The sequence below is a fragment of the Gavia stellata genome, chromosome 29, assembly GCF_030936135.1.
Source record: "Gavia stellata isolate bGavSte3 chromosome 29, bGavSte3.hap2, whole genome shotgun sequence".
In the NCBI taxonomy this organism is placed as follows: Eukaryota; Metazoa; Chordata; class Aves; order Gaviiformes; family Gaviidae; genus Gavia; species Gavia stellata.
The window spans coordinates 1,280,983-1,308,896 of NC_082622.1; the positions used below are offsets into that span (position 1 = coordinate 1,280,983).

The 27,914-nt window shown below is 52.1% G+C and overlaps 2 protein-coding genes across 4 annotated transcripts in view; one reads left to right on the forward strand and one right to left on the reverse strand.

Moving 5' to 3' along the window:
• Positions 1 to 932: 932 nt before the first annotated feature.
• On the forward strand, positions 933 to 4,164 carry EVA1B (eva-1 homolog B). 3 transcript variants are annotated; one of them, XM_059830885.1, is made up of 4 exons: positions 933 to 984; positions 1,665 to 1,675; positions 3,042 to 3,195; positions 3,305 to 4,164. In XM_059830885.1, exons 1-4 carry the CDS (start codon positions 933 to 935, stop codon positions 3,718 to 3,720), a joined length of 633 nt encoding a protein of 210 aa, XP_059686868.1. In that variant the 3' UTR covers positions 3,721 to 4,164. The 3 variants fall into 3 exon arrangements, with proteins under 3 accessions (XP_059686868.1, XP_059686867.1, XP_059686869.1); XM_059830884.1 differs by lacking the exon at positions 1,665 to 1,675 and having other exon boundaries at positions 933 to 980; XM_059830886.1 differs by lacking the exon at positions 1,665 to 1,675 and having other exon boundaries at positions 953 to 1,036; positions 3,079 to 3,195.
• A 7,767-nt stretch (positions 4,165 to 11,931) lies between these two features.
• Positions 11,932 to 27,914, reverse strand: part of THRAP3 (thyroid hormone receptor associated protein 3) — a 28,397-nt gene continuing 12,414 nt past the window's right edge. The window contains exons 3-12 of the mRNA XM_009818468.2: positions 27,511 to 27,672; positions 22,930 to 23,835; positions 20,772 to 21,512; positions 19,669 to 19,841; positions 19,117 to 19,228; positions 18,794 to 18,878; positions 16,226 to 16,410; positions 15,423 to 15,615; positions 14,617 to 14,766; positions 11,932 to 13,466 (exon numbers count right to left, since the gene is read on the reverse strand). Of these exons, the coding sequence (XP_009816770.2) occupies positions 13,245 to 13,466; positions 14,617 to 14,766; positions 15,423 to 15,615; positions 16,226 to 16,410; positions 18,794 to 18,878; positions 19,117 to 19,228; positions 19,669 to 19,841; positions 20,772 to 21,512; positions 22,930 to 23,835; positions 27,511 to 27,647 (2,904 nt within the window). The 5' untranslated portion in view covers positions 27,648 to 27,672 and the 3' untranslated portion in view covers positions 11,932 to 13,244. The remainder of the gene's footprint in view (positions 13,467 to 14,616; positions 14,767 to 15,422; positions 15,616 to 16,225; positions 16,411 to 18,793; positions 18,879 to 19,116; positions 19,229 to 19,668; positions 19,842 to 20,771; positions 21,513 to 22,929; positions 23,836 to 27,510; positions 27,673 to 27,914) is intronic.

Sequence of the window (27,914 nt, forward strand, 5' to 3'; positions counted from 1 at the left end):
CTACATCGAAACTACTCCTGCATGTCGGCAATAAAACTTCATACCAAGAGCCTGGGGCAGAGCAATCCCCTGGAGCGGGACCGGGAGAGTGCGGGGATGGGGGGCCGGGACCAGGATGGGGGCAGTGTGGGGCTGGGGTGGCTGTGGGGCGGCTGTGCTTGGGCAGATGTGCAGGGGGACAGGTCTGCAGTGGAGTGGCCCCACAGGGACCCGCAGCCCTGCCCGGGGCTGAGCCCAGGCCCCTGCTTTGGCCCGGCACTGGCCCCTGGGGAGAAATGTGAGGCACAGAGTGCTGCATCCGGGGGGTCCAGCCCCACCAGCCCGATGTGCCCTGGGCTGGCCCGGGTGGGGCAGAGCCCCCTGCCCATGCCCTCGACTTTTCCCAGCACTGCTGCTGCTCCGAGCAGCCCGCACAGGGTGGGCTGTGACGGGGCCAGGATGCTGCCCCATGGCCTGGGCTGCTCCGTCCCCACACGGCCCCGCTGTGGGCTGCCAGGACCAGGGCAGGACCCTGCGTGTCCCCACACCTCCCCGGGGGCTGGGGGCTGCCTCAGGAGACCCTGAGCACCCATCCCTGGGTGGCTGCGGCACTGCACATGGGGGCTTCGCCAGGCCGAGGCACAGCCCCGCGAGCCCGAGGTGCTCGGCCGGCGTCCGGCACCGCCCGCCCAGCCTGGGCCAGGGGACGGCCAAGCCTGATCCTGCCAGATGGGCGCTGGGCACGGCTGGGATGGGGCCTGGAGCTGCCCGCCCATGGCCCCACTCCCTGCTCTGGGGCGGCTCGGCAGCAGGGCCAAGCGCAGCGTCCCGGGGGAGCAGGACGAACCCCAGCCCTGCGCCCCGCTCAGCGTCGGGACGGGGCTGCCATTGGCTCCGGCGGGGAGCGCTGACCGCCAGCCGCCTCCAAACTATTTCCTGTTGCTGCAGCGTTAATGCTAAACAGACCTTTCTCTCTCTTCCCTCTCTCCAGCCGAAGTGCAGCGGGCTCCTGCCGCCGCTCGCTTTCCCGCCCCGCTCCGGGGCCACCACCACCCCGGTGAGTACCAGCCCCACCAGCCCCCGGCCACCAGCACGGGGGCTCAGGGCCGCAGCGGACCACGGGGCGGACAGGGCACCCCAAAGGACCCCAGCACCCCGTGTCCACCCAGCCCTGATGGCCACAACGGGGTGTCGGGGATCTGCCCTGTCCCCTGCTTGAGGCCCCAGGCACGCGGGGCTTGGGCACACAGGGACCAGTGCCTGGGGCCGTGGGGTTCGAGGGCGCAGGGCTGGGTGCTTGGGGATGCAGAGCTCAGGGCTCGGGGACGCAGCGGCTGAGGATGCAGGGCTTGGCACTTGGGGACTTGGGGACGGGCGCTTGGGGATGCAGGGCTGTGCCCGCAGGCGCAGCCATATCCCGGGGAGATCCCACGCTGGTGCCCCCGGGGTCCAGGGCAGCCCCGGCTCCGGCGGTGGGGACTCAGCACTCTCCTGCCCAGCACGCAGCACCCAGCAGGGCCCAGCTCCCTCTGCCTGTCCCCGCTGTCCCCAGCCTCACTCACTCCCTGTGCCGGCTACAGCCCCGGACCTCCACCCTGCCACAGCCCACAGCTGCGGGTGCCCAGCTTTGGGTGCTGAGCACCCCTGTGGCCCTGGGGCCAGCCCTGCGGTGCCCTCACTGGCAGCCCTGCCGCCAGCAGGGCTCTGGGGGTCCCTGTAGCCCCATGGCGGGGCTCTGCCCCTCCAGCCCCACAGCGGGACTGTGCAACTCCCAGCCGGCGCCCTTGCAGGGGCTGGCAGTGGGGCTGCTCCGTGGGGAAGGCACCGGGCCCGCCCTGGGGATGCTGCTGGCTGTGTTTTGGGGTGTCCCGCTGCGAGGGGCTGCCCAGCCCCGGGATGTGCAGCGGCCCCGCAGCGCTGGACTGTCCGGGGACGGTTCTGCTGATGTGTCACATTTTCTGCATTTCTTTCCTCATTCCTCCCTCTGTGGAGCTGTTTCTGGGAAATAAGCTCATCCCCTGCCAGGGCTGGGCGCTGCATCGCCTCCTGCCCTGCCCGCTGCCCAGCCCCGCGCCTTGGGGATCTCGGCACCCCACAGCTGAGGGGCACCAGCCCCACACCAGCATCACGGGGCAGCGAGGGGCCACGGGGACGGGCTGCCAGGGCTGGTGCTCAGCTGCCTGGGGCCACACGAGTCCCTGGGCAGGAGGAGGTGGGTGCTTGCCCCTGCACCCCAGCAGGGGCTCAGGCACTGTCCCCCACGGGGTGTCAAGGGGGAGATGTCACGGGGACGCCCACGTCCCCTCCCAGCTCCCAAGGCAGGTTCCCGTGGGAGCTGTGGCCAGCCTCGCTGGGAGGGCGTGGGCAGCTTTTCCTCTTGCAGTGGGGCCAGCGCCTGCCCCGGCCCCAGGGACATGGCGGGAGCTGGGGGGGCTCCGGGTCAGCCCCAGACCAGTGGTGTTCCCTGCTGCCTGCTGACCCGGCGGCCTTTGCACCATGGCCCGGTCCTTGCCCCCCGGGGCACGGGGCCCCACAGCAAACAGCCGAGGCTGGAGCTGGGCTGGGAGCAGCACGGGGAGGGACGGACGTGGCCTCAGAGGGGCTGTGTGGGGAGCGCACGTGTGCGTGCACATGTGCACAGGCAGCACCAGCTCACACGTGCCCTGCGGCCCTGCCAGCATGGGCAGGCTTGCAGGGATGTGCCGGGATCCTGGCCCCGCTCGGCACCAAGCCCAGCCTCGTAGCCCGGCTTCGTGTCCGTGTCCAGTGCCCATGGCTGGGGTGCGGGATGGAAAGCCTGGCCTGGTGCCGCAGATCCGCTTGACGCGGTGTCCTGAAGGAGCCGTATCCGTCCTGGTCCCACAGGAAGGACGGAGGGGCGGCAGGAGCAGGACGGCTCCGGTTTGGCACCTGCTGGGGCTCAGCCCTGGCTGGAGCAGCCCAGACAGCGTACAAGTCGCTGCTCCAGCTCGGGGGCACGGTCGCATGCAGGACCGGCCCCAGAAGGGATAGGGGGCTCCGGGGGTGGGGGGTGGGGGTGGGGGGTGGGGGCGGGGCTCCAGCCCCCAGCAGCACCTTGCTCAGCCCCATGTCCCACAGATGCCGAGCACGTGCCGTCCCCAGAGACACTGAGTGTGACCGGGCGCAGGATGGAGAGCCGCAGGAGGGACATGGAGCTGCTGAGCAACAGCATGGCTGCGTATGCACACATCCGAGGTGAGCCTGCCCAGAACCGGCAGGGACACATCCCAAGGGGACCCTGGGGCCACCATGGGCCCCACAGCAGGCACAGGCCAGTCCCTCATCCCCTCTGCTCTCCCCACAGCCAACCCCGAGAGCTTTGGGCTCTACTTTGTGCTGGGTGTCTGCTTCGGGCTGGTGCTGACCCTGTGCCTGTTGGTGCTGCGCCTCTCCTGCCGGCCCCGCGCGCGCCCCCCGCCCCACCCAAGGGACCTCAGTGAGGACGAGGAGGAGGAAGATGAGGACGAAGATGAGGAAGAGGAGGACACTGTTGACCGTGCGGCATCTGAGTCACTGCTGCCAGTGACCGAGATCCCGCTGGAGAGCCATGGCCCCGGGGACGGAGCGCTGGCCATCAACGTCTTTGCCTCAGCAGAGGAGCTGGAGCGGGCGCAGCGGCTGGAGGAGCGCGAGCGCATCATCCGTGAGATCTGGCGCAACGGGCAGCCCGACATCCTGGGCACCGGCACTGGCACCCTGGGCCGTGTCCACTACTACTGAGTGCTGACACTCTGCCCGGCTGCCCCCGGTAGCTCAGCTGATACCGTCCCACCTCGGGAACTGCCTAGGACGTGGTCTGGGGCCAGGAGATGGGGGGACGGGGGTGGCTGCTCGCTGCTCCTGCATTGGAGGAGGTGCCCTGGAGCATCTCTGCACGGCTGCCAGCCGGACTCTGGTGTCACAGGCAACCCCAGGGCCAGACTTGGCCCCACTGCTGAGGGACATGATGCACTTTGAGCATTGGTACGACTGCCAGCACCAGCTGAGCATCCCCGGGACTCTGCGGGGACGAGGACGAGGACAAGGACGAGGACAAGGCAGACCTTGCCGGGCTCGGCTGCGGGCGCTGGCCCATCGGCTCGGTGCCAGAGGGAGGCCCATCCCCTTGGGTTGCGGTCGGGCCGTACATCCGTGTAAGCTGTGGGGTCCTGCCCCAGAAACATGGTGCTGTTATACACTACCTGGTGCCCAGCGTGGCGGGGCCCTGCGTGCCAAGGGAGGGGGGCCCTGCATGCCAGGGTGGCCACTGCTGCATTAGCTGGCGCAAGCGGTGCTGGGGAGAGGGGGGGGGGGTCTGGCCACCGCCACCACCCCTGGCCAATTCCCTCCCCCCGGCCCCACTAAAATTAGCCGGGTCCTTTCCGGCACCGCCTGGCCCTGACCCAGCGCCCTCCCAGCGGGGCCGGGGCGGATGTTTCCCCGCTGGGCTCTCGGGGCAGTGGGTGCTCCCCGGGGACACGGGCTGCTCCCTGCGGGGCTGGTCCACATCCTGCCCACGCTCCCGCACCGGCCCAGCCCCGCGGGGTGCAGGGGCCCCGCTGCCCCCTCCCCAGCCCCCTCCCCGGCAGCTTTATAAAAATAGCTCCTTCCCAGGCTGGTCCCCTGCACCGCCAGCACCGGCAGGATCCAGATGTTTTCCAGATGTTCTCCCAGCCTCAAGCCAGTGGCTGGAGGCCAGGATGTGCTGGGGCTGGGAAATGATGCGGGGGCTGGAGAACAAGGAGGAGGATGAAGAGGAGGAGGAGGAGGTGCTGCCCCAGCCCCGCTGCAGGCCCCAGCTCTGCACCCCAGCCTGGGATGAGGTGCAGGAGGTGGTGGGGGACACTCGGCTCCCCCCACCCCAGGACTGGCTGGCAGAGTTTGCAACCCTGCCCATGGCTGCCAGCATGTCCGCTCCCAGCACCTGGCGCTGAGCACCGCAGGCTCCTGCCCTGGGCTCTGCAGTGAGCCAGCCCTGGTGGGACCCCCCTGTGCCATGGTGGGACCCCCTGTGCCATGACAGGACCCCCTGTGCCATGGTGGACCCCCTGTGCCCGGCAGCGCCAGCCCAGCCCTGCCCAAACCCACAGGGACATGGCAGCCCCCAGCAGAGCCCCAGGGCTCTGCCCTCTGCAGCAGCCACACAGCCCAGCAGCGCTCTGTGCCCAAAATAGTTTATTTTAAACAACATCTCTACCCCCGGGGGCTGTTGCACGGCCTCGGGGCCATGCCCCACCACAGGGAGCCCTGCTCGGATGCGGGGCAGGCGTTCGTGCCCGATTGATGCAGACCTGGATTGGGGGCAGCGGGGATGGGGCGGGCACATGGCACAGCACCGGCACAGTGTCCGCAGCACCCTGTGCCAACCTCCTGCCCCGTGCCCCCAGGGTTGCAGAGGGGTGGGCACTGCAGCCACCGCCCCCAGCCGTGCTAGCAGGGCAGCACCTTCCTCACCCGCTCGATCTCTGCCTGCAGGGAGAGGCTGTGAGCGTTGTGGGGGCAGCGGGGACCCCAGCACGGGGGCAGCCCCTTGCCCAGGACTCACCTGCAGCGCCTGGCGCTTGGCCCGCTCCTGGCACACCTCCAGCCGCATGTCCTCCAGGTCCCGCCTGCAACGCACCAGGGACGGCTCAGCCGGGGCCAGACCTGACAGTGAGCGACCAGGAGCCGCTGGGGACCCCCCCCACCATGGCCAGTGCCCTGACACCCCACGTCCCCACTCACAGGTGCTGGACTCGCATCAGGTCCACGAGGATGTGCAGAGTCCGGACTTCGGCCTTCAGGTCCTCCAGGGCCAGCCTCTCCTCCGGCCGCGGTGCCGCCGGCACCTCCGTGGTCCATGGCGAGCCAGGTGCCTGCCCCGTGCCAGGGAGAGGGGCGCAGAGCCCAGTGTGGGGCAGCTCCTGGGGCTGCTCCCCCCCGCAGGGACCCCCCACACTCCCCAGCGCGAAGCTGGGCGGCCGCTGGCCCGGCACCCGGGGGCGTGCAGCCGTGGGGTGGCTCAGTCTGGTCGTGGTGACTGACACCGCATTGAAGCCGTCGGCATCTGCCAAAGGGAGAGTGCCAGGGCCTGGCGTTGGCACAGGGCATGGCCCCGCGCTGGCTGCAGTGCCCGGTGCCGGCACCCAGCGCCTACCTGGGTCGCCGGCTCTGCCCCGCTCTGCGTCGGCCGAGGTGCAGGGCTGGGGGGCGCTGGGCCTGGGGACGGCAGAGGCGGTAAAGCGGCACAGCCGGGCCATGCGCGGCCCTCCCAGGGGAGACGCCAGCCCCACTCCAGGGACCAAGCATGGACACCAGCACGATCCCAGCTCTGGGGGCATCGTGGCAGCCCCAGACACCCCGGCATGGCCACGTGTGTCTTACTTGCTCGCCAGTGCGGAGGCTGGTTTGGCCTTGGCAGGGACGGGGGGAGCAGGAGCCATCCTCTTGCTGGGGGGGAGCTTGGCCGGCTCCATGCTCGCTGGTGCTGGGAGCTCTGGGGACAGGAGGCAGGACCGGGGCTGGGGCTGGGACCGGCACAATGAGCACCACGCGGCACGGCTGGGCGAGAGCGGGGCAGGAAGCACTTCCCGCTGGGGAGCCCCGGCCGCAGCCATGCCCCAGCACCAGGGACCTGCCCCAGGCACAGGAGTCCTGTCCTGGGCACATCCCCATCCCCATCCCTCCCTCCTCCCCCGGCCCCAGCCCAGGACTCACCAGGGTGCTCCCCCTCCTCGTCCTTCGCTGTCTTACAGGCTGCCGGGGAGCAAAGGGGCTCGTCAGGCGCTGGGGGAAGGACCCCCCCATCCCCACAGCCTGCTCCTGCCAGGGGCCTCAGGCTCAGGGTTGTGTGTGGGGACAGGGATGGGGACAGGGGGGTCCTGGGAGGAGGCGCCCACAGGCAGGACCGGTGGGAGATGATGTCCCACGGTGCTCCTGGGCCCATGGCTCCCACCGGCACTGTCTCCCACATCTGCCATGGCCAGCAGTGATGCTCAGCGGGACCCAGCCAAACCCATGGTCGCTCTGCCCCACCGCCCCCAGCACCATGTGCCCAGGGCCCTGTCTGCTGGTTTGGGGGCAACCACCCCTCCTGCCAGCCCCGCACCCATCCCTGCACCCATCCTCGCACCCGGCCCAGCACCCAGCCCCACTGCGGTTAGCGCTTCCTCTGTGCGCGGCAGAGCAGGCGGCTGCAAACCTCCCCCAGAGCGCTGGTGCTGTGGCAAGGGCAGGATGCCGTCTTGCTGCCACCTACGGTGCAGCAGCATCCCTCTGCCACCGAGCCCCGGGGTCACATCGGGATGGGCCCCCCCAGCAGAGTGGGATACAGGGCACCAGGCCACAGGCATGTGCCCATGGACCACCCTGTCCTCATGGCGGGGCACCCTGCCCCTGTGGTGGGCCATGCTGTCCCTGTGGCGGGCCACCCTGTCCCCATGGCGGGCCAGCAGCCCTGATGCCGTCTAGTCCCTGCTGCCACCTGCATGGCCCTCACCACAGCAGCCTCACAGGTGCCAAAAATGCCTGCAGGTTTTATCCACCCAAAGAGACAGCTGCAGCCACGAGGGCCAAGAGGACGGGGACGAGGGGGCCTGGCCCCAAGGGCATGGGGAGCTGCTCTGTGGGTCCCAGGACTCCATCGCTCCCAGTGGCACGGGGTTGATGGTGCCAGGAGCTGCCCGGCATCCCGCCAGCACCTGCTCCTCCTTGGCAGCTCCCCTGGCTCCTGGGGCACCGGCACAGCCCGGGAGCGGTGTGGCCCCGTGCAGGTGCTGCCACCGGGATGGTCCCTGGGCATGGGACCCCTGGAGCGGCAGCTGCTCCATCCTACCTGCTGGCGCGGGGCTGCCCACGAGGCCGTGCGGCGCGGTGCCGTGCCAGGCTCTCTCAGCTGCCACGGCCCCACACCGTGCACGTGACGCTGGAGGAAATCGGCTCTGCGCTGGGAAGGAAGTCGAAGCAGAGAGCACCTCGGTGCTGGTCCATGCCGCATCCCTGCGCCCTACGGGGCTCTTCCTGACCCTCGGCGTGGCCAACCCCCCGACTGCCCCAACCCACCTCGCACCCGGCCGTGGGGCCGCCCAGCCGTCCTGGTGGGACATCGAGGCCCCTGTGGCCGGATGGCCACCGTGGCCAGACTCACCAGACTCTGCATCCCGAGACGGCATCACCGGCCTCAGCTGCGAGAAAGCGGGGTTGGGTGAGGACGGGGCACGGGAGCGCACGCAGCGCTGGGACCACAGGCAGGGACCGCTGGCATGGTGCAGCCCCACAGACACCGGACTCTGGGCCTGCAGAGCCCACCAGGGTGCAGGGTCTGGCTGCACGACCCCGGGGCAGCACGGGCAGGGTGGCTCTGGTGCAGTCCCCACTCACCGTGGGCATTGGTGCCGGCAGGAGCTCCACGAAGTTGTTGGGGAAGAGCCCTCTCCGGTGCCGGCACTGCCCGTCCCACCAGCCCTCGACCTCTGTCCGCTGCGGGCAGGGCAGGCGTCAGTGCCAGGGACGAGCCTCGGGGTTGCCCCCATTCCCGCACCCCCTCACCTTGCTGAGGACCCGGATGACATCTCCCCGCTGCAGCGGCAGCTCATCCGGCAGCTCTGGGACATAGTCAAACAGGGCCCGGCAGAGCTGCGGTTCACGGTCTGTGCGGGAAGGGCAGGACGGGGCTCGTGGGGTCTGGCTGCTCCCCAGGTCTCCCCAGCACCCTGAGCCCAGGGGAGCCCCCCCCAGGGCATGGCCCCAGCCCACAGAATGGGGAATGGGTGACTGACCCAGCTCTGGCTGCGAGACGGGTGCCGGGTGCTGCGCCGCTGGCCGCAGCTCTGCCTGCGGGAGAGGAGACCTGCTGGGGCACGAGGGTCCCGACTCCGAGCTGGGGACCAGCCCCGGCAGCACCCACTGGCTTGCAGAGCCCTGTGTCCCCCCAAGCCCCAGGCTGCCCCCAGCATGGAGCCCCCCACCCACCTTCTCCTCCGACACTGGGAAGGGCTTGGGCATCTGCTTCAGTGCGGCGTCTCGGCCTCACCCTCGGGGCAGGTGCCTGCGAGAGCGGGGAGGGGGTTCCCTGCTGCGGCTGGGCCCCGAATGCCGGTGGGGAGCACAGCCCCAGGGCCCAGCTGTACCGGGCTACGGCTCTGGGTGCCCCCGGGGAGCTGCACCTGCAGCCGCTGGCCCCGCAGCGCAGCATGGCCCCACTGCAGCATCGCTGCCCCGGAGCTTCACCGCAGGGACACAGGCAATGGCCCTGCTTGTGGCATGAGCGGTGTGGGGAGCCCCGCACTGCCGGGGCCAGGCCAGCTCCCGCAGTCTGCCCTGCGCCTGCACCCAGCCCTGGCACCGCCTGATGCAGGCGGAGGGCTTGGAGACCCACGGCAGCAGGGCGGCTTGGTGACAAGGGCCGGGGCGGCAGGAGGCTGGGGCTGCTGCATGGCGGCCAGAGCAGAGGCAGTCACAAAACTGCTGCATGGAAAGAAAGAGCTGAGGAGAGGAAGGGACCAGGAACCGGGGACAAACCCACAGCGCTGCCCTCCTCCTCCTCTGGCACCTCCCCGCTGTGCCAAAGGCTGCCAGAAGGCTTTGGTACAGCCAAATCCCCGCAAGCAGCCACGCAGGAATCGCCTGGGCTGGGCTGTCCGGGGCCGCGGCAGGGTGAGCTCGGACATGGTGAGCTCGGACATGGTGGGACCAGCCCCCACGGGCCTGCCGGCACAGGGCCGCTCGTGCAGGAGGGCGGCAGCGGTAACGTGTGGAGCCAGGCAGTCAGGGCTGCTGGTGCTGCCGCTGGCTGGCACTGGCATCTGAGGAGACCTGAGGCTGCAGCTGCAGCATTATGGGGAAAAGAAGGGCCCCCGCTCGCCTTGCATGGGCTTGGGCTCCCCTGGAGCGATCCCATCCGATGCACAGACACCGCTGTGGCCTCTCTCCTGCCCCAACGCTGACTCAAACCCTCCCAACGCTCACACCTTCGCTACAGGCGATTCACCGCCTCCCCCAGCGTCACTACCGGGAGCCGGAGGGAATTTGTCCGAACTCTCCCACCGAACTCTCCCACCGCTGCCACCCGGCGAACTCAGCAGCTGCCAGCTGGGGAAGGCGCGTGTGCTCACAGCAGCTCAGAAACACTGGTGTGTGGCTTGAGCTATCGCCGTTACACGGTGGATTTAGCAGAGGCAGCCAACTCCAGCTGCCACTGCAGAGCACAGAGGGGGTTCACGGCTCTGCGACCACTCCCGCCTCGCTCCGACAGCCAGGGAGGTGCTGCCCTGCGAGGCAAGGGGAGGGGAGAGACCCTGAGCTCCCACGGGGCTAGGAGCAGCCCCAGGCCCCCCCTGCCCTAACAACAGCACCCAGAAGCAGCCCACAGCGTGGCACGGCCGTGCCCAACACCAGCGCTGAGGTCTCGGCCCCGCTCCCATGGCGCGTCCCTACCTGAGCTGCACACACAGGCAGCAGCCGAATGTGACCGACGCGGGCAGGGCTGCAGGGCCAGCGCAGGCTGTGAATCCGGGGAGCAAAGCACTAAGGCAGGAGTTGCACCCGGCCGTGGACAGCAGCTCAAAGCCGCCCGGGTCTCACTGTGCATCTGTCACCTTAGGTGTGGAGGGGGAAGTGAAACCTCAACCACAGAGGGGCCAAAACCCACAAACCGCAAGCGCAGAGGGCTGCTGTGTCCCTGCCGCTGAAGTGCCTCCACGGCATGCAGCAGCCAGAAGGGTCATTAGTGGTCCCAGGGCTTCCCGGCTGGTCCTGGCCAGCGCTTGGTCCAGGCTGACAGCATGAATGTTCCTCTAGATCAAACATGTTTGACGTGGCAATACTGAACCACAGAGCGGGGAGGCGGCCCGAGGATCAGCACTGGCGGAGGTTTCCGTTGCGGAGCGGGAAGCGTGCTCTCCCCTGGGTTTGGCGGTTCAGGCTGAGGAGCAGGGAACACTGGGCGCCCTTTGTCCCAAGTTGGCTCAAGGGCTCAAATTCAAGTGTGAAAGGAAACATGAACCGTTAACCCACATCACTGTCTCAACTGCTGTTAGCCAACACCATTAACCAACACCAGCAACGAATGCTGCTCTGCAGTGCAGGCAGCCGCCTAAATTCAGCACGAAGGCTGCACACCCAGCATCCCCCCGCCGCTGTCAGTGCAAGGAGCGATCTTCCTTTGAGGTGGCAGCGATGGAAAAGCATTTACTGCCTGGCACCAGCCAAGGCAATGGCCAGCTTACTGGGCTGCACTTGCCCAGCCTTGGGGTTTAGTGCTGGCATAAAGCCGGGCTGCCTGGAGCTGGGGTCTTCTGGGACGAGGTCAGTTTAGAGCATGGATGGAGCTGTTCCTCCTATTCTAGGGTGACACCAACCCTAGTGGCAGCAGGGCCGGGGAATGGGGACTGTGGCCGTGTCACCCCCTTTTTCCCCCATGCAATCACTGCTAACACAACGGGGCTAAAGGGTCTATTAACCACTTAAAAAAGAGCAGTTAGTGCTTCGAGCAGCCAACTTAGAGAGCACATCAGGGTAATGGCAAAACACACGCCCCGAGGCCGCCTGGTTCTTGCATCTGCAGGAAGGTAACTCAAGAAAACCGACCGGCTCCTGCACGCCCCTCTGTTGCGAGGGCAGTTTTTCTACTTGCTCCCAAGCGCCATGTTCCCCACCTGGAGAGCTGTATAAAACGGGAATTGCGTTGCACCAGGAGCACCACTGCTTGCAATTGCTGGTCTGTAGCAGCAGGGGCAGCCCCACAGGGAGCAGGCTGAGCTTCCTCCTAGTGACTGCTGGCTGGCCCAACCTCTTCCAGGAGCACCGTGTTCCAGAGCTTCCCTTCCCAGCAAGTCTTCTGCAGCTCGCACTGGGGCTGGCCATGGGCCTGTGCTTCTTCTGGCCTCACCAGTTAATTCAGAGGGCAAGTGTCTGGCAACAGGAGCCCCCGACTCAGAACACAAAACAAAGCAGAGTTACACCTACTACTTATTTTATTGTATTTTATTTGCATAAACAAACTTCAGGGCTTTGCTAAACAGGAACTGTTCAAGTCAAAACAAACCAAACTCTAGTTAGTGTGTGGGGGGAAACAGCACAGCAATCCTGGGGAAGGGAAGGCAGAGATGGAGAGGAGGGAGAGCGGTGTCTTTACAGCACGTGCACACTCAGCGTCGGTGCATGGACATGCCTCTCCTGCTAGAAGGCTCGCTGACTCAGCCAGAAAACTATTTGCAAACTTCTTCAGAATAGTTTTAAGTAGAAGATAAAAAGAAATACATCATAACGGCCGTCCTTAACCAGCACAGGAGGGATTTGCCTTTTGTTTTTATAAAAAGATTAATAAAAAATATTGAAAAATTCTCATCTCCTTTTATATTTTTAACCTAGAAGAATTCTGAAGTTTCTTAGAAAACTATGTTACCTTGGAAAGAGCACTCAAGTTCACAACCAGCTGCAAAGAGGATACACAAAATGCCTACAAGCAGTTTGGGACTCCAGCACACACCAGGCCTAACAGTGTACACAAACAGTGGTGAAAAGTAGGGTGTAATTATTTTTTTTTTTTTTTAAACCATGCTAATTTTGTTAACTTTCAACATAAAAGGAAAACAATCGTTTTTAAAAGGCCCTAAACTCAACTGTTACATAAAAAAAAAGTTTAAAAAAAAAATCATAGCAGTTTGGTCCCAACAAGTTAACATTTAGATGTTTATTCACATGCTTCATTGTTTTCTTATTTATAAGAACCAAAAATAGTTTCCAAAATTATCATTTAATTGATGTTACTACATACGTAAAGGCCTAAAATAAGTAGAGTATGAATTTTAAAAATTGAATACACAATAGGGGAGAAAAATTTGAACTGGCAAGTTAATCCCGACCTTTACTATTTCAAATTATAAAAGAGAAACAAAAATGTCAAGACTACTGGGTTAAGATGGGCACAAACCAAAATCCACATTGTCTTCAAAGCCTGTTACCAAAAAAATAACCGACCATTCGATAAGGTCACAGACAAGAGAAAATCTAGGATCTCACCCAGTACCTGACCTTATTCAGTCCAGAAGGTAAGTCTTTGGGAAGATATACTCCACGAGTGGATCCAAGCATAAATGATTTATCAGTTCTAGTCCACACTTAGGGAGGCTGAACTCTGGAAATGCAGTTAACTTCAGGATTGGTTCAGAGCTCCTCTCCGGGGCTCTGCTCAGCACTTTAGGATCGCCCTGACCACCTCCAGCACCAGCACTGTGCCAAACCCCTTCCCTCCTGCCAGGGCTCTCTGAAACACGCAGACACTGCGACTATTCTGTCGTTGTCTGTAAGGTGTCCTTTTCCTCTCTGTTTTCTGTTCCGCTTTCATCATCTTCGATTTCTCCTTCTTCGCCACTGAATTTGTCATGAGCCCACTTGGGGCTGGTGCTTGACTTTCGGAACATGAAGCGACCTCTTCCTCGGGGGAAAGCGCCTCGACCACGGCCCCTGTTCACCCACTTGTCCGCACCTTCGCCCTCCCGGTCATCGTGCTGCACAGGAGGAAGTTAATGACATCAGTTGAAACAGACTGACTACTCAACATGAGAGCAGGAAAACTCTGGCTTGTGATACACAACCCTGCAGCATGAATCAGACTGCCATGTTTACGCCACAGTGAATAACTCCATCTAAAGAGAAATACTGGCTTGTTTTGGGGAAGAAAAACAGCAGATAAAGGCAGGAATGCACAATTGCTACACAGGCTCTTTGTGCATGGCAACCTGTCCACGCTGACAGGAAGGTGTCTGTAGAATATTTAGGGGTGGGCAGGGGACAGGTGCCTAGGCCTGGAATACCATTGCTGATTCTGCAATTCCATGATTTAGATATTCTACACATCTCCTTTATTTTCTTGCCAGTCAAACCACTTTGGCAGCTTCATTCCTTATTGCTGGGTACTCAAGAGTGCCGCTTTCAGGAAAGCTTTGTGTGAGCTAAGGCAGATGCAGTTGGTACAAGCTGACATGGGCCATGTCACTGGGCTCAAGCTGATCCCTTTCTGTACTTGAAGTGCAGTGTAGAGACTGGATACCCCAAAAATTACAATTCTGCCTTCAACAAGATCAGAGAAAAATGCAGTAATAAATCAAGGCTTTCTTGTTTGAAGTACTAGACTGAAATACTGCATTATTTAATGAGAAGATTAGGGATCTCAAGTACCCCAAATCAGGAAGAGAAAAAAATGAGTTAGCATCTGTTTAAAACTGCCCCTTTTTCCAGTAACACAGACAGGATTCTCCCAGATTAATGCCTGTTAGTATGGCAGACTGTTATCACCAGAAAGAAAATGGAACAGTACTAACCCATCCAGGAAGCTGGACACTTTATGGGGACAGAAGAACTAAGAAATGTAGGTCATCTGCACCACAGACTAACAGATTTAAGCTGTGTTTTCTACAATACTGTGAAACATATGCTCTTTAGCTGGCCTTTAGGATTTAACTTAATGGCAAACGACTCTACAATGAACAGAAACAAGTCCTCTTTAGCCATGAGCCAGCAGCTTCTTGTGAAGAAGTGTCACATGAAGCCTTAACCTGGTGGATTAGTTTAATGACAGCTGGCACTTTCACCTCTAAAGCATTTAAGACCAGATATACCTGGAGTGTATATACATGTTTTAGTACTTCAGACACATACCAAGTAGTACTTCTTGCTCTTAGGTGTGTACTCTGGATCCCACTCCTCATCTCTGTTTCGCTTCTGGAAGTCGTTGTTGCCACCGCTGTTGCTGTTATTGTTGCCTGAAAAGTTGCCTCTGCCCCATCCTCTCCCTCTTGCTCTGAACTGCTGCAACAGCAAAACACAGAAGAAAAATAAAATTGTTGTTGTGGCACTGCCCTCCCACGCCGAGACAGCGCCCAGGTCCACCAAGAGATACAACACTTCTCTAACCATCCAAGAACACCTTTAACCTATCATGAAAATAAGAGTACATTTTAGGGTTTTCTAGCTCATCTGATCACACAGTGCATCACCTTTTCTATACAGCTGTTTAAGATCGTGTAGAGGCATTTCCAGAGCACCCAAGAGAAAACATCTGACAAACAGAATATACACATAAGACATCTATGTAGCTAAGGCATAAGAATTGCAAACAATAAGCTTGGTTATGACCAGATGAGTCACTTTGGTAGCCTAACCCAAACTGACGCACATCATGCTGCCCATCAGGGTTGCTCAGCAATTACTAATGCAGAAAAGCTTCCAGGCTTGATTCTGCTCCATACATCTTGAGTTCAACAGCCCAGACTATATTCTCAGCACCTTGGTTTGTGCTCCAGACCTGAAGCAATCATATTCTGCCTCATCACCCACAACCAGACAATGTCTTTGGGGTTTCTCCTTTATGGTATGCTTTAACTGTGAAAGAGCAATACACAATGGCCACTTTCTGACCACTTTGGGAATTGATATTTGGGGCAGGGAGGGTGGAGAACACTTACAAAGGTCCCTCTAGCTCTTCCTCTCTCATTGGGACCAGTGAATTCTTTAGTCCCAAGTCGGGACTTGTCAAAGCCTGTGGTGCTTTCCTCCCTCTCCTCAGTGTCCTCAGGATATTCCTCCGCTTTGACTGAATGAGAGGACCGTGAAGATGACGAACTGGATCTGGATCTCTCACGTACCCTTCGGTGCTTCCTGTTTCAGTGATAGAAAATGGAGGTGAAGGGGACATCAACAGCATTGTAACTCAGTCGTGACTCGTTCGCTACAGAACCATTTCTTTATTACTCCCCTACCAATGCAATGCTCTCCTTTTCCTTTTCGTAGTAGGAAAAGCCATAGTAAGAGCTCAGGATCAGCTACAATACGCAGATCTAACACAGGTCCCAAGTCTTCTCCAGAAAGAACTTTTTGCTTCTTTCTGAGGTGTTTACACCATCTACTATGAGATAAGCATGCACCTACAGAGTTTTAGTCAAATGGAAAATTAAACTAATAGAAAAGGATTAGATTAACATTAAAGCAAAGTCATTTAAACATGGCTCTTCTCCATAACACAATGGGAACAAGAAGGAAAAGTGACTCACCCATTCTGACACATGGAGCCTTCTCATTTACCTTTAACAATTATTTAGTGTTTCAGATAGATATAATGATATCAAGAAGACACGCAGAGGAATAATTCATGCCACTGGTGGAGTTTATGTCAAAAAGGTGTACAACCGTATGTACATGATGTCGTCTCCAGCCTTAATAGCAGAAATATGAAAGGCAGAAGGAAATGGCTATTAGGTTTCCTACATACTTTTTCTTTGAGCCTTTGTGACTTTTCTCCGTTTTCTCAGCTGATCTTTCCCTCGAGTGACTTGAATCTCTTGAGTCCACCGATTCTCTGGATTTATCGCGTTTAAGATCTCTTTCCTTATGTTTTTTACGGCGTTCAATATCAAGGCGCAGATCAACAGGGTCGTCCTTATATTTCCCTTCAGCCTACAAATGCAGGGAAGAGGGGACGAGTTTAATACAAAGGCTTGTAACGCACTAGTTCAGCACCATTACTTTGCTATTGACTGCACACACTTCTGGAGAACAGGAGTTTATCTGAACACTAATTAATAATCCATTTTAAGATGTAAAATAATACACTATTAAAATATGTTCATTTATCAGACTTCAATTTTCCTACTGCTTTTTAAGATCCCTGCTTTTTAACTTTTATTCTCCTCTTTTAAGCAGCATAGCCTGGTAATAGGGGAGGGAGAAACAGAAGCTGACGCTTATTGTACACCACAGCCAGTGAGAGATGAGAACAACTTGGAAGTCCAATCCAACTGATTATGTATCAGAACTACAGCATGTCAAAAATGTCTAACAGCCTGTGGACGTTTGTCATTGAACAGCAGCATGCTCGCTATCCTGCTGACAGACATCATCTAGCAGGGCAAAGGAATTTTAATCACCAGGTCTGGAAACAGTACTTAAGCAGAAGCAAAAGCTGTTTGCTGCTTGGAAATACCTAAGGTAGTGATTACTGATCAAAGTGGTAAGAGATGGAGGCCACTGAAATGCAGCAACCTAGTGCATCTGGGAGAATGCCAACATCCCACTGACATGTAGCTTTTAATACGTCTGTCAGGAAGATTTACTCTGTGGCAGACGTCACCTATAGCACTCCTTCCCCCTCGACTGGAAGGCACCATGTGAAAGATGCCAAGAAGTCACCACAGACGGAAGTATGTGTTTCTCCACATAATCCTAGCAAGTCTACTAATGCAAGCTACCCCTGGTGTTTCACAAAGCAAAACCCCACCAGCCGTATGAAAAAACACTCAACAGCTAGCATTTTTTTTTTTTTTACGGTGTTAATTTAAAAAAAAATCTGATAATGCTTGCTTTGAGTCCTATTTAAATTTCTGCTTAAATAATGGATTAAGATAGTTTCTTCGGAAAATGAGAAGTTGTGTTACCTGCATATACTTTAAGACCAGTGGTACCTGAATGAGATTCTGCTGACTGCACATACGGGAGCAGCAAATTGACAGTAGCTGTGGTTCTGACAAACATTTAACTGAGTAGCACTACGTCTGCAGGAAGCCTGTATACGATGTTGCTAGCAACAACACACAGCCTCCATGGCTGTGCTTAGCGATTGCTACTTTATTTACACAATACTAATCTTGGGAACTGTATGACTCGATATGCAACATACATCATATTAATAGTCTTGAATTAAATACAAAAGTATTAGTAATTCTCTAGCTATTAAATTTTTTACTTACATGAGTTTCTAAACACTTTTTTGTTTAAATAAATATGTCAAATAACGCAGGAGTGAGAGCAGGCGTTTTGTTTTGGTATTTTGCTCTTCTACTTTCCCCAGGCAAAGAGCTTTAATTTCTACTCTGAGAATAAAACTGCTCCCAACACGATGGATGACAGATAAGTGACAAAATCAGCAGCAGCTCCCTTATGTGGTACAGCAAACACCTATTTGGGTTTGTGAGGGCACGTCTGTTTCACGGAAGGCTGGCGAGCTGTTTGGAAACCACGTTTATAATACACTCTGCCAAGCTGATGCTCAGAGTTCAGGCCCATCAAATCCATCTCACCATCGTCCATGTCAAGCCACAAGTGTGTTTGGAAAAAATCGAAAACAAATATGAAACAAGTAAGGTTTCAGCAGGACTGTTTAAAATCTCTTCAACGTTCAACGTAAATATGTATGAAGGTGAATAAACAAAGGTTAAAATCCCAAACATTTTACCATTAAGCCATTTTTATGATTGTTTACAATGAGTGCAATGGCTTAACATTCATCTACTCAGAAAAGCTAATATACTAAATTCCAAATGGTCTGGCTCTACTAAAACAAGTGCTGAATGTTAAAGTAACAGCAATCAACAGAAATGGTACAGTAAGTTGTTAGAACAAAATTTATAATCTGCTTAATAGTGTATTTGGTTTAGATAAGTATTTAGTTTTACTTTCCTCTTTTTTGACATGCATGTCTTTTTGAAAACATGGTTGGAAATATTGCATGTATACAATTGATTTAATAATACTTACAAGCAGAAAAATATCACAAAAAGTCTCTTCTCTCATCATGGGCACTTGTTCCAAAAATCCTCTCTTTTTTCTCAAGCTCACCTCAATTGACTTTGGGGTCATTTACCATAGTCTAACCACTTCACAAAGGTTGTTGATACATTTTTAATAAAAATTAACCCTTTGTAGTTCATTTTTAGAATTATGCCCATCCTTAAAAGAAAAACACAAACTTAAGTAGAGAGTAATTTAAACAAAAACATCACTGTTAAGTTCATGCCCAATGCACTCATTTTGTTGAATTAAACTAATCAGAGTAACAGTTCACCTTGAAGCCAGGATCTCTGGAACTTTTCGATTCCTCTTGAGAGAATCCATGTTTTCTAAATGTACTGGGAGATATATCTATCCTCCTAAAAGTAAAGAAAGTACACAGATATAATCTTGCTCCTAAGAAGAATCTCAAATTTTTAGATCAAATGTCATTTAAAGCAGACCAATATTTCCAAAAGGTACTTAAAACTCCCCATATTTTTCCTTCTTTTGCTGAAGCTATTTATATACTTGAATTATTCTGGAATTATTGCAGAGTTTAAGAGAAGGAAATCTGAAACACCCCTAAAAAGTCAGACAGTGTCTAATGGCACCAACCTGTGGATTTCAGGGCTCTTTTTGTTTTTAGCTGCATCTTGTTCCATTCCTTTCTTTAGATATTTGGTAAAGCGTTCATTCAGTGTCATTCCTGAAGACCCAAAGTGATGCTCTGTTGGGGGGTTGAGTAAACAATGCCAAAATATTAGTACCATTTTTGTAAAAAGACAAAGCACATCAGTCCTACAGCTTGGTCAAATTCAGATGCAGGACACGTGAAGCACACTGGTGATGAGCTCTAACTAATACTGCTGACAAATTTCAGTTTCAACCTTGACATTAACAATTTATTCAAGTGAGTCACAAATTCACCAGAATACACAAATTCTAAGTTACAGTCTCTCTGACTATTGCTCAGGTAAAAGCAAGAATGCCTCTTCTGCCTTTCCAGAAGAAAAGTCATTTATGTAAATAAAGATGACTCATGATTGGGCTGTTATTCTCATCTATGGAAAACAACTCTTTCAGCATTAACTAGAGTGCATGAAACCCACTTATTTGGGCAAGAGAGGAGTGAACCCTCATCTGAGGATACATGGACTTCTGACCTACCTCTTACATGATGGACTATAGTCACTATATGTTGAGCAAACAGTTCAGAAGGACTTCGCTGAGACTGAGCAGATTGAATATGATGGAAAATCGAACGAAATTCTTGCTCTTTTTTGTTGCTGTGCACAAGGTCACGACACAGCTTGCGTTCCTGAGCCAATATGCCGCTTGGACTAGAAAAAGAACAGACCACATGAAATAGAAGAACAGGGTAAAGGGAAGTAGTTTAAGATTATTAATGTTTCAGAAGTTGGAAGCTGGCTGCATTTCTTATGTAGTATTATGAAGGTACCTAAGAATATTCAATAGCATGAGCAGGATGCTTATTTAAACATCTCTAAAATACTCTGGTCTAGGTTACTGTAATAATTCAGGTCACCTGTTATTCTGTGATCAGAGGGCTGTGCAGGTATTAAACCCTGACACCCTGTGAAACAGAAGCCCATTCTTATACCACTAGCTGGCTGTGATTCTTCTGCTACTGTTCCTAAATTCTAGATTATCCTCTAACATGCCACAGAGCGTATTAACACTTACTGGCTACTGTTGTACAAATGTATTTTCTGGAATAACTTTTTACTGTCTTAAGATTTCTTGAAGCAATGCTGAATTGGCTCTCAAAGCTTCCTAGAGTTTCAGTAATGCTATGTTGAGAATAAGAGTAGTTAAACACACTGGAGAGAATCGAACATCATTTAAGCAGCACTGTAACTTTACCATACCACTAAGCTTCTAGCAGCAAGAAGCCACTGAGTACCTAACTCTTTCCAGAGCCTGGTGTAGCGTGGAACCTGATGCAGAAGCATTTACATTCTAAACTAATCTTACACCTAGTCGTACAAAAGATTAGGAGAAGTTGTTTAACCCTCATGCTATACTTTCATCATCTGCAAACTGGTAACCCCTCTAACCTCCCACCACAAAAAAAAGGGTCACACAAGTAGTACAACGCCAGAAAACTTTTAATCTCTATCTCCAAAAAATGCAAATTGTGATGCAATATTATTTAGCCTTCCTCACACTTGGCAAGCATATGAGGCTCACAGGAAGAAAAGAAGGCAAAAATCACTATTTAGACTTCTCAAAAAATAGCAAATACTTACCGTGCAAGATCTTCATCAAAGGAATCCATTCGAATATTGACCTGGGCCTCACGAGTAATGGAAAAGGAGGATTTGCCAGGAGCTAGCCCCTCTCCTTTGGTGCCTGGTTTCTCCTTTACCTCCGAAGCCTTCCTTGGTGGGGGGGAAGAACTTTTTTCCTGGCTTGATTTGTAAGTGGTCACTCTAAAATTCTTTTCAGGAACAAACCCCCTGTGACCTGGTTCAGCTCTCTTGGATGCTGGTCTCTCTTCTTTTTTTGATCTTTCAGAATAGCTTTCCTCCTCCATTTCATCAGGTTTCCTTTGCTTCTCTTTTCCAGGTGGCAAGAACACCACACCTTCCCATTTTCCTGGCCTATCCTCTTCTTGACTTTTACTTGAAGTTGCTACGACTTTCGACATAAATTTGGGCTCATCATCAAATTCCGAATCTTTTCGGCCCTTTGCCTTGTCTTTCTTTTCCTGCTCATCTGTTTCCTCTTTGCCATAATGACTTTCCTTGTGGAACTCTGGGACCTTTAGCTTATCAAAGTCATCCCGGAACTTGTAGCGCTTGGGTGACTGGCTGCCACGGTATCCCTTCTCAGAGTCAGCTTTGGATGCATAGGAGTCAGGTTTTGCCTTTCCATCTGTTGATCCCAACTCAGAGAAATTCCCTTTTTCTTTAGTTTTTTCTTTTTCAACATTTGTTACTTTCTGTTCTTTGTCTTTCCCATTCTCAGTCTTCTGCTCTTCCAGATACCTGTTCATAAAACAGACATTACAGTAGTTCTCTTATTAAAAATCAAAGAGGTTAATACTTCAGTTGAAAACAGTCAAATTTTAGAGAACACCAAGCTACGCCTGTACAGAAAGCTGTCTCTAGGCCCTAAAATAGTTAAAATGTAAAGCAGATTACTCAGCCTGGATTTAGACCTTCAGTTCTCAATAAATTCAGCAAATGTAGAAGAAAATGGATATGCAGAACTGATGAAATGAGGCTTAAGAACAAATAAAAAACAGCTTACCCACAGATTCATTTTAAGGAAAATAGTAACATCTTACCCAATTGATTTATTTACTTACAAACCTGGTTCAGGAGAACAACACATCAAAACTTTCAAACTGGGCTGTTCTGCTTTAAACAACACACTGGAAATAAAAGCCTCAAAAGCTACTTCAAATTTTGGATGCAAGTTTCATAGGTAAGCTAAATATTTCATGACAGACTGTAAATACAAATAAAAGCAAAAAGGTTAACAGAGGAGAATATTTATTTTGCTGGGAGAAGACAAAACACTTCTAGTGAGAAAAACAATTTATCATAAGCTAGTTTAAAGCATCAGAACTATGTTTTAAAGCATTCATTAAGCAAAACCCTAGCTTTGAGGAAACAGCAGTAAAGCCCAAGGACATTAGTTCAGTGCTTTGAAAAACCCAAGTTACAGCTTTTTTTTTTCCCCCTTTTTAAATTTCAGACATGCTTGATACAGAATCAGTCCAAAATAACTTTAAAAATAATTAAAGAAGAGATCTAAAAGTGCTTGTGAACGCTACCTTATCTTTTAAAACAAAGTGTCACCCTCAGGCACAGATCTGCAGTGGACTAACCAAGCAAACACAAACATGGTAAGCTGATGCCTTCTGTATGGAAGGATGTCTTAATTTTAATGATGATCTTGGTGCCTTAGTTTCTCATACTACCCACATATGCAGGCACAAGCACCGCAACTACACCTGCCTTAGGCTGCTTGCAGCAAGGCATGCAGTAAGAGTTAAAAAAATGTCTTTAACCAAAAAGTAAATAACTTAGAAATGCAAGCTTCCAGTGTGCACTGTTAGGTTGCTAGAAAATCTCATTGGGCACATCTTCACTTCAAGTGTTCACGAGCTCTGAACATTTTTGCAGGCAACCTACGTATTCTTTAGAACTATCCAAGTCAGAAAACTAACTCCAACTTCCTACAACACAAGGCCAGGTCTGTATTTTGTTCTGTAATTTAGACAATACCAGGCCCAAACAGCTGGCAGCTGCTAGCATGGCACCCTGCACACACCAGGGCGTCTTTCCAGCTGGAGCCTGCACACACACTGAGAACCCTTACAGTGCTCGTGGAGAGCACCTACACATGCAAGCTGGCCTGTCAAAACACTGCAGCACAACAAAACACATCACTTGCCTTTTTGAGAAGGCTCCTCCTCCAGGAGCTGTGGTTTCCTCCTTCTGAGATGTACTGTAAATCGAACTGATTGGTGTTGGACTTTTGCACACAGGGCTCTTCCTTGTTGGGCTCAAACCTGCCGAGCCGTGGTCAAATGGACTCTGATGAGGGCCCGCCTGAAAGGACGTGCTGCTGCTTTGTAAACCAGAGCTCATCTGTGATGGGTTGGACAGCGGAGGGCTTGACTTTTGCAATGGACTTGGCCGAGGAGAACGACGCCTCACCACAACTGACTGGAGAGGGCTTTTTAATGCAGGACTGCGTTCCCTTGGGCTAAGTTCAGACACAGAAGCTCTTGATGCTGAACTTGTACCATAGGTGGTCATATCTTGCCATGGTTTTGATCCCTCAGATGCCTTGACGTCTTGAGCCACTGCTCCTGAAAATGGCTGCTCCTTAGACTCATCACCTTGATTATCTCCTGCAGCCTGAGATGCCCGGGCATCCTTGGAAGATGACTTTTTCTCCTTTCCAGATTTACGCTTGGAAGACTCAACTCGGCTATGATTTGAGGAAGACCGAGAAGAGGAAGACCTCCTTGACCGATCAGAAGATGACTTATCAGAATTTCTAGAATGACTTCTAGACCTCGGTGAAGGAGACCTTCTCTTGGGTGAACGAGAGCGTGACCTCCCTCTACGAGGGCTATAAGCTTGGCGATAATTTTGCCAGTTTGACCTGTAATTCCCATATCCTCCTCGGTTATACTGGCCCCATGGATAAAACCCTCGATTTCGGCCACGAAAATAATACGGTCTCCTGTATCCTCTATTATGACCTCTGAAATCCCGGTTCTGATAGACTCTCGGATGGTTTCTTTCTCTGTTATGAGATGGAGAATATGATCTTGAACGAGACCTAGAACTGATAAAAAAGTTACACAAATATTTTAAAGTTTATTCTTCTGTCAACTTTTTATTCAAAGCCTTATAAAAAAGAATCTGAAAAATTAATTTCTAAGCTTTTAAAAGTCATTACTTCGGTCTACCCTCATCCAATTGGGTATTACACTTTGCCCTCAATAAACTGCAGTGGAAAGAACTTGTATCTGTGATACTGCCAAGCAAATACTTGATTTCAGGATCATTGCAGAGACCATGATGAGTATATGTTGCTCTTCATTTTTCTAGGATGAACATGGCTGCTATCCAGCTTCAGAAAAAAATGACATTTCAAACTTCCAGCCCTTTACAATTCAAGGACAAGGTTATACCTCATCTTAGATCTCCTCCACAAAGAAGTACTTCTGTATGCCTGTCATGCTACCATTATCGGAACAGATCCAAAATCCTCCTGTTGTGTCCCTCAATTATCTCATGTGCTTTTGAAATTCTGATAATCAAGATGAAACCCCACTTCTTTGTCAGGTGAATTAAATAAATTGCTTCTCAACATGAGAAGAGCATTACTGGAGCAAATATCACACTGCTCTATAGTTTTAAGTCTCAAAAGGTGCACCCCTTGCCACGGTTCAGAAGCTGGAGCTCCAAACAAGCGGGACACAGCAGAGGGATGCGCTCGCTCTCCAGCCTGACACCGCGAGATGGCACTGTTCAGTGTCCCTCCAGTCGCCTTCACGACATGCAAGAACATTCATAAAGAACAGAACTGAATCCAAGACAAGTACAAAGCCTGTAACAATACAGATATAAGTGGCAAAACATTAAGGGCTAATTGTTCCAATAGTCTCTTCTACTAAATTTCTGGAGCTGCAGTTGGGTAACTGTTTAAAAGCCCCACTGTAGCTGAGGATTAACTGCCAGCTTTCCAGTAAGTACTTCACAGCTGTTGGAAAAACACAAACTTCTGCTGAAAGTCTAAGATTTTAGCAACTTTGTATTAGTAAAACAGAGAAAGTGTCCAAACTAGTAAGTTTAAATAGGAAAGATATTTTTCGAAATGGAAATGTTATTCAATAATATTCATTTAAACCATTCCCACAGTCCCTTCTTACATTAAGAGAGAGCCAGTCAGCTCTAAAACACTCACTGGTCATACCCCAATAGACATGTATTTATTTTACAGACTTGCAATACACAACTCACTGCTGCTCCCTCTCTGCTCACACCCCAAACCCCCATAACGTAAGGGAATACAACACTGTCGTTAGAATTCCTGCAAGATCAGCGTATACCCATGCAGAGACGAACTTTAGTTCTGCTTTTATTTTTTCCACCTATCAAATACATTACAGCTTAACAGGGAACAGTTTACTCGTAGTTATTGTTAGCAAACAGTTCAATGATAACTTTAACATATGCTTCACCCTTTACTTCAAACAACCAAAAAACCTACGCAACTTATCTGAGACACTTCCTCATTCGAAGAACAACGAGAAGGATAAGCACAGAGGCAGACAGTCAAAAGCACTAAACACATATGCTCCCATTTTCAGACAACTGCTGCATTTGTGATGAATTACCAGCAACGGACCTGTTGTACACCACTTCCAAAATCTGTTCTATCATTTTAAGAGAGGCGTGAAGCAGAAAAATTTAACTCCAAAAGTTGCAGTGATTATTTACAAAAATCTTTTTAGAAAAATACAGTAAACTTCATGCAAAAGAAACACCGCAAGTAGTAATTCTCCCAGCTCTGCCAGCTCCTGTAGCTAGCCAGCTAATACCCACTGTTCCACTTCTAATGCACCTACCATTTTACAGTAGGTAAAACTGAAAAATAAAATCATAAAGAAAGCAAGAACATTAGGCAGACTCCAACATGGCAAACATAAAACAAACAGTAAACCTACCAAATGAAAAGTAAAACAATTTTTGTGGTGCATGCTGAAGTACACAATAATGGACTTGTATGCCAAGATACCACATGAGACCTACCTCAGAGAATATCCTAACGCCATACAAGATGACTTGTCTGTACTGACCCCCTCCATTTTGATTCTTTTTTTTTTAAAAAGGAGTCATTTACAAAGCACAAGTAGATTCAGCAGCAGCACAGAGGAAACAATCATGTTTGCACAGGGTGGCTTTGTTTTCAACTGTCAAAGTTCCTTCATAGCTAGGCAGATATTCCCAAATGACCACATATCTTCCAGTATTCCAGCTTCCTTCCGCAAAGAACTCTGTTTGACTCAAGTCTCCGCCTCTAATTTAGTTCTGTCATGGTCCTTCTCTCTCCAACTGTACATTTATTAGAGTCTCTGCATTTTAAAAATCTCTTTAATTGTTAACTGTTGCATGTGTTTACAGTCTAATAATTTTCAGAATATGTGTTATTAATTTAAGATTCATGAAAAAGCAGCTGAACATCATTATACCCAGTCCAACTGGAATGCTTTTGCCAGATACAAAATGCTTAGCCAAAAGAAAAGGAAAAACCAGATAACCTGATATCCAGGAAAGTCATGAGCCTTTAACTGGCCTAATCAGAAGCAATTCAAGGAGGTAAGAACAACTATTATTCACATTAATGATTTCTCAAAATTAACTGCAGTGAAATTGACTTTATCTACTTTATCCACCCATAATTATAATTTCTGTTAACTGACTCCTGTATGTTGAGGGGAGGGGCAGGGAAACAACAACAAAAATTGCCCCTACCTTTCATACCAGTATCTTAAACTAACATTAAAACTCGTTTGAATTAATTTTTAGAAAGAGGGGGAAAGCATGCAACATCTGCAAAGGCCCCTCAAGTCTGGGATCAATTACATTAAAAGCTTAAAAAAAAACCCCAAAGATGTTTAAAAAAACAAAGGAGCATGGTTTGCTACAGACATTCCCAACTCTTCTTTCCCACTCTGGCTATGGAACACGCACTTAAACTCTCTCACAGCAGTAAAGCAAACATCTGATCAAAAGCAAAATCTCAAAATAATCTCAAGTCAGGATAAAAAGTATGATTTTTTGCACTTCGTTGTGCTTTGCCAATTTCAAACATCATCATTAATCATGAGTACTTTTAACATAGGAAACGATCTCGGAGATTGCGCGTACTTAGCATTAGGAAAAGCACAATAGGCTATCCATTACATACAGCAACAATTAAGAACTGCAGAAGAACATGGGGGAAAAAAACAAACACATGCATTTTGACACAGGCTTCTATTAATACCTTGGAGGAAAAACAAAGTACAGGGGTCTTCTCTAAGGACCCAGTCTAAAAAGCCTGTAACAACTTCACTGTGGACTGTAGCCCTGACAAAATGAGCTATACTAAAAAAACACCTTCTGATCTAACAGTACGTTAGAGTATCTGTCAGTATTCGTATCAGGGGAAAAAGACCTGCACAAAAAACTAAAGTTATTGTTCACCAAAAACACGTTACAGAGACCAGATTAAGGGCTCAAAAGAAGTACCTTGACCATGCTGACAAACAGCCACAATTTATTTTCTAGCTCATTGAAAACACTTCAAAACAGCTCAGGTTGGCAGGAAACAGCCTAAGACAGAGGACACTATCTAACCTAGAATCTAATCAAAGTCTTTCTCTGGAAAAGAACTAAGTGACAAACCATCTGAACAGGACAGAGAGGAAAAACAGCTACACCCTTCAGCTTCAGAGCTGCACACACTTACCTAAGTCTGCGTTTTCTTGACCGCGAGACAGAACGAGAACGGGAGCGAGATTTGGAGAAGGAACGTGAGCGTGATCTCGATCCAGACCTTGAACGCGAAGAACGGGATCCAGATTTTGATTTGTTAGTTTTAGACATCTTTGCAAACGCCTGTCAGTTGTACCTGAAGGAAACAGGGAAATAGGAGTATTTGAAAAAATGAAGTCATGTAGCAGATTTGAGAGAACAAGCAACATCTGGCAGCCTGACAAACTACAGAGTGACATGAAGCTTGATAAGACTGGTTTGAAGTGGCTGTCTAATAACAGATGAATGGTGTTGGGCTCAGAGTGGAAGGTTTATTTCAGTCTAAGGAGGAAATCTGCAAAAAGAATAAAAGGTTTTCAACCCAGAGTAATTACAAAT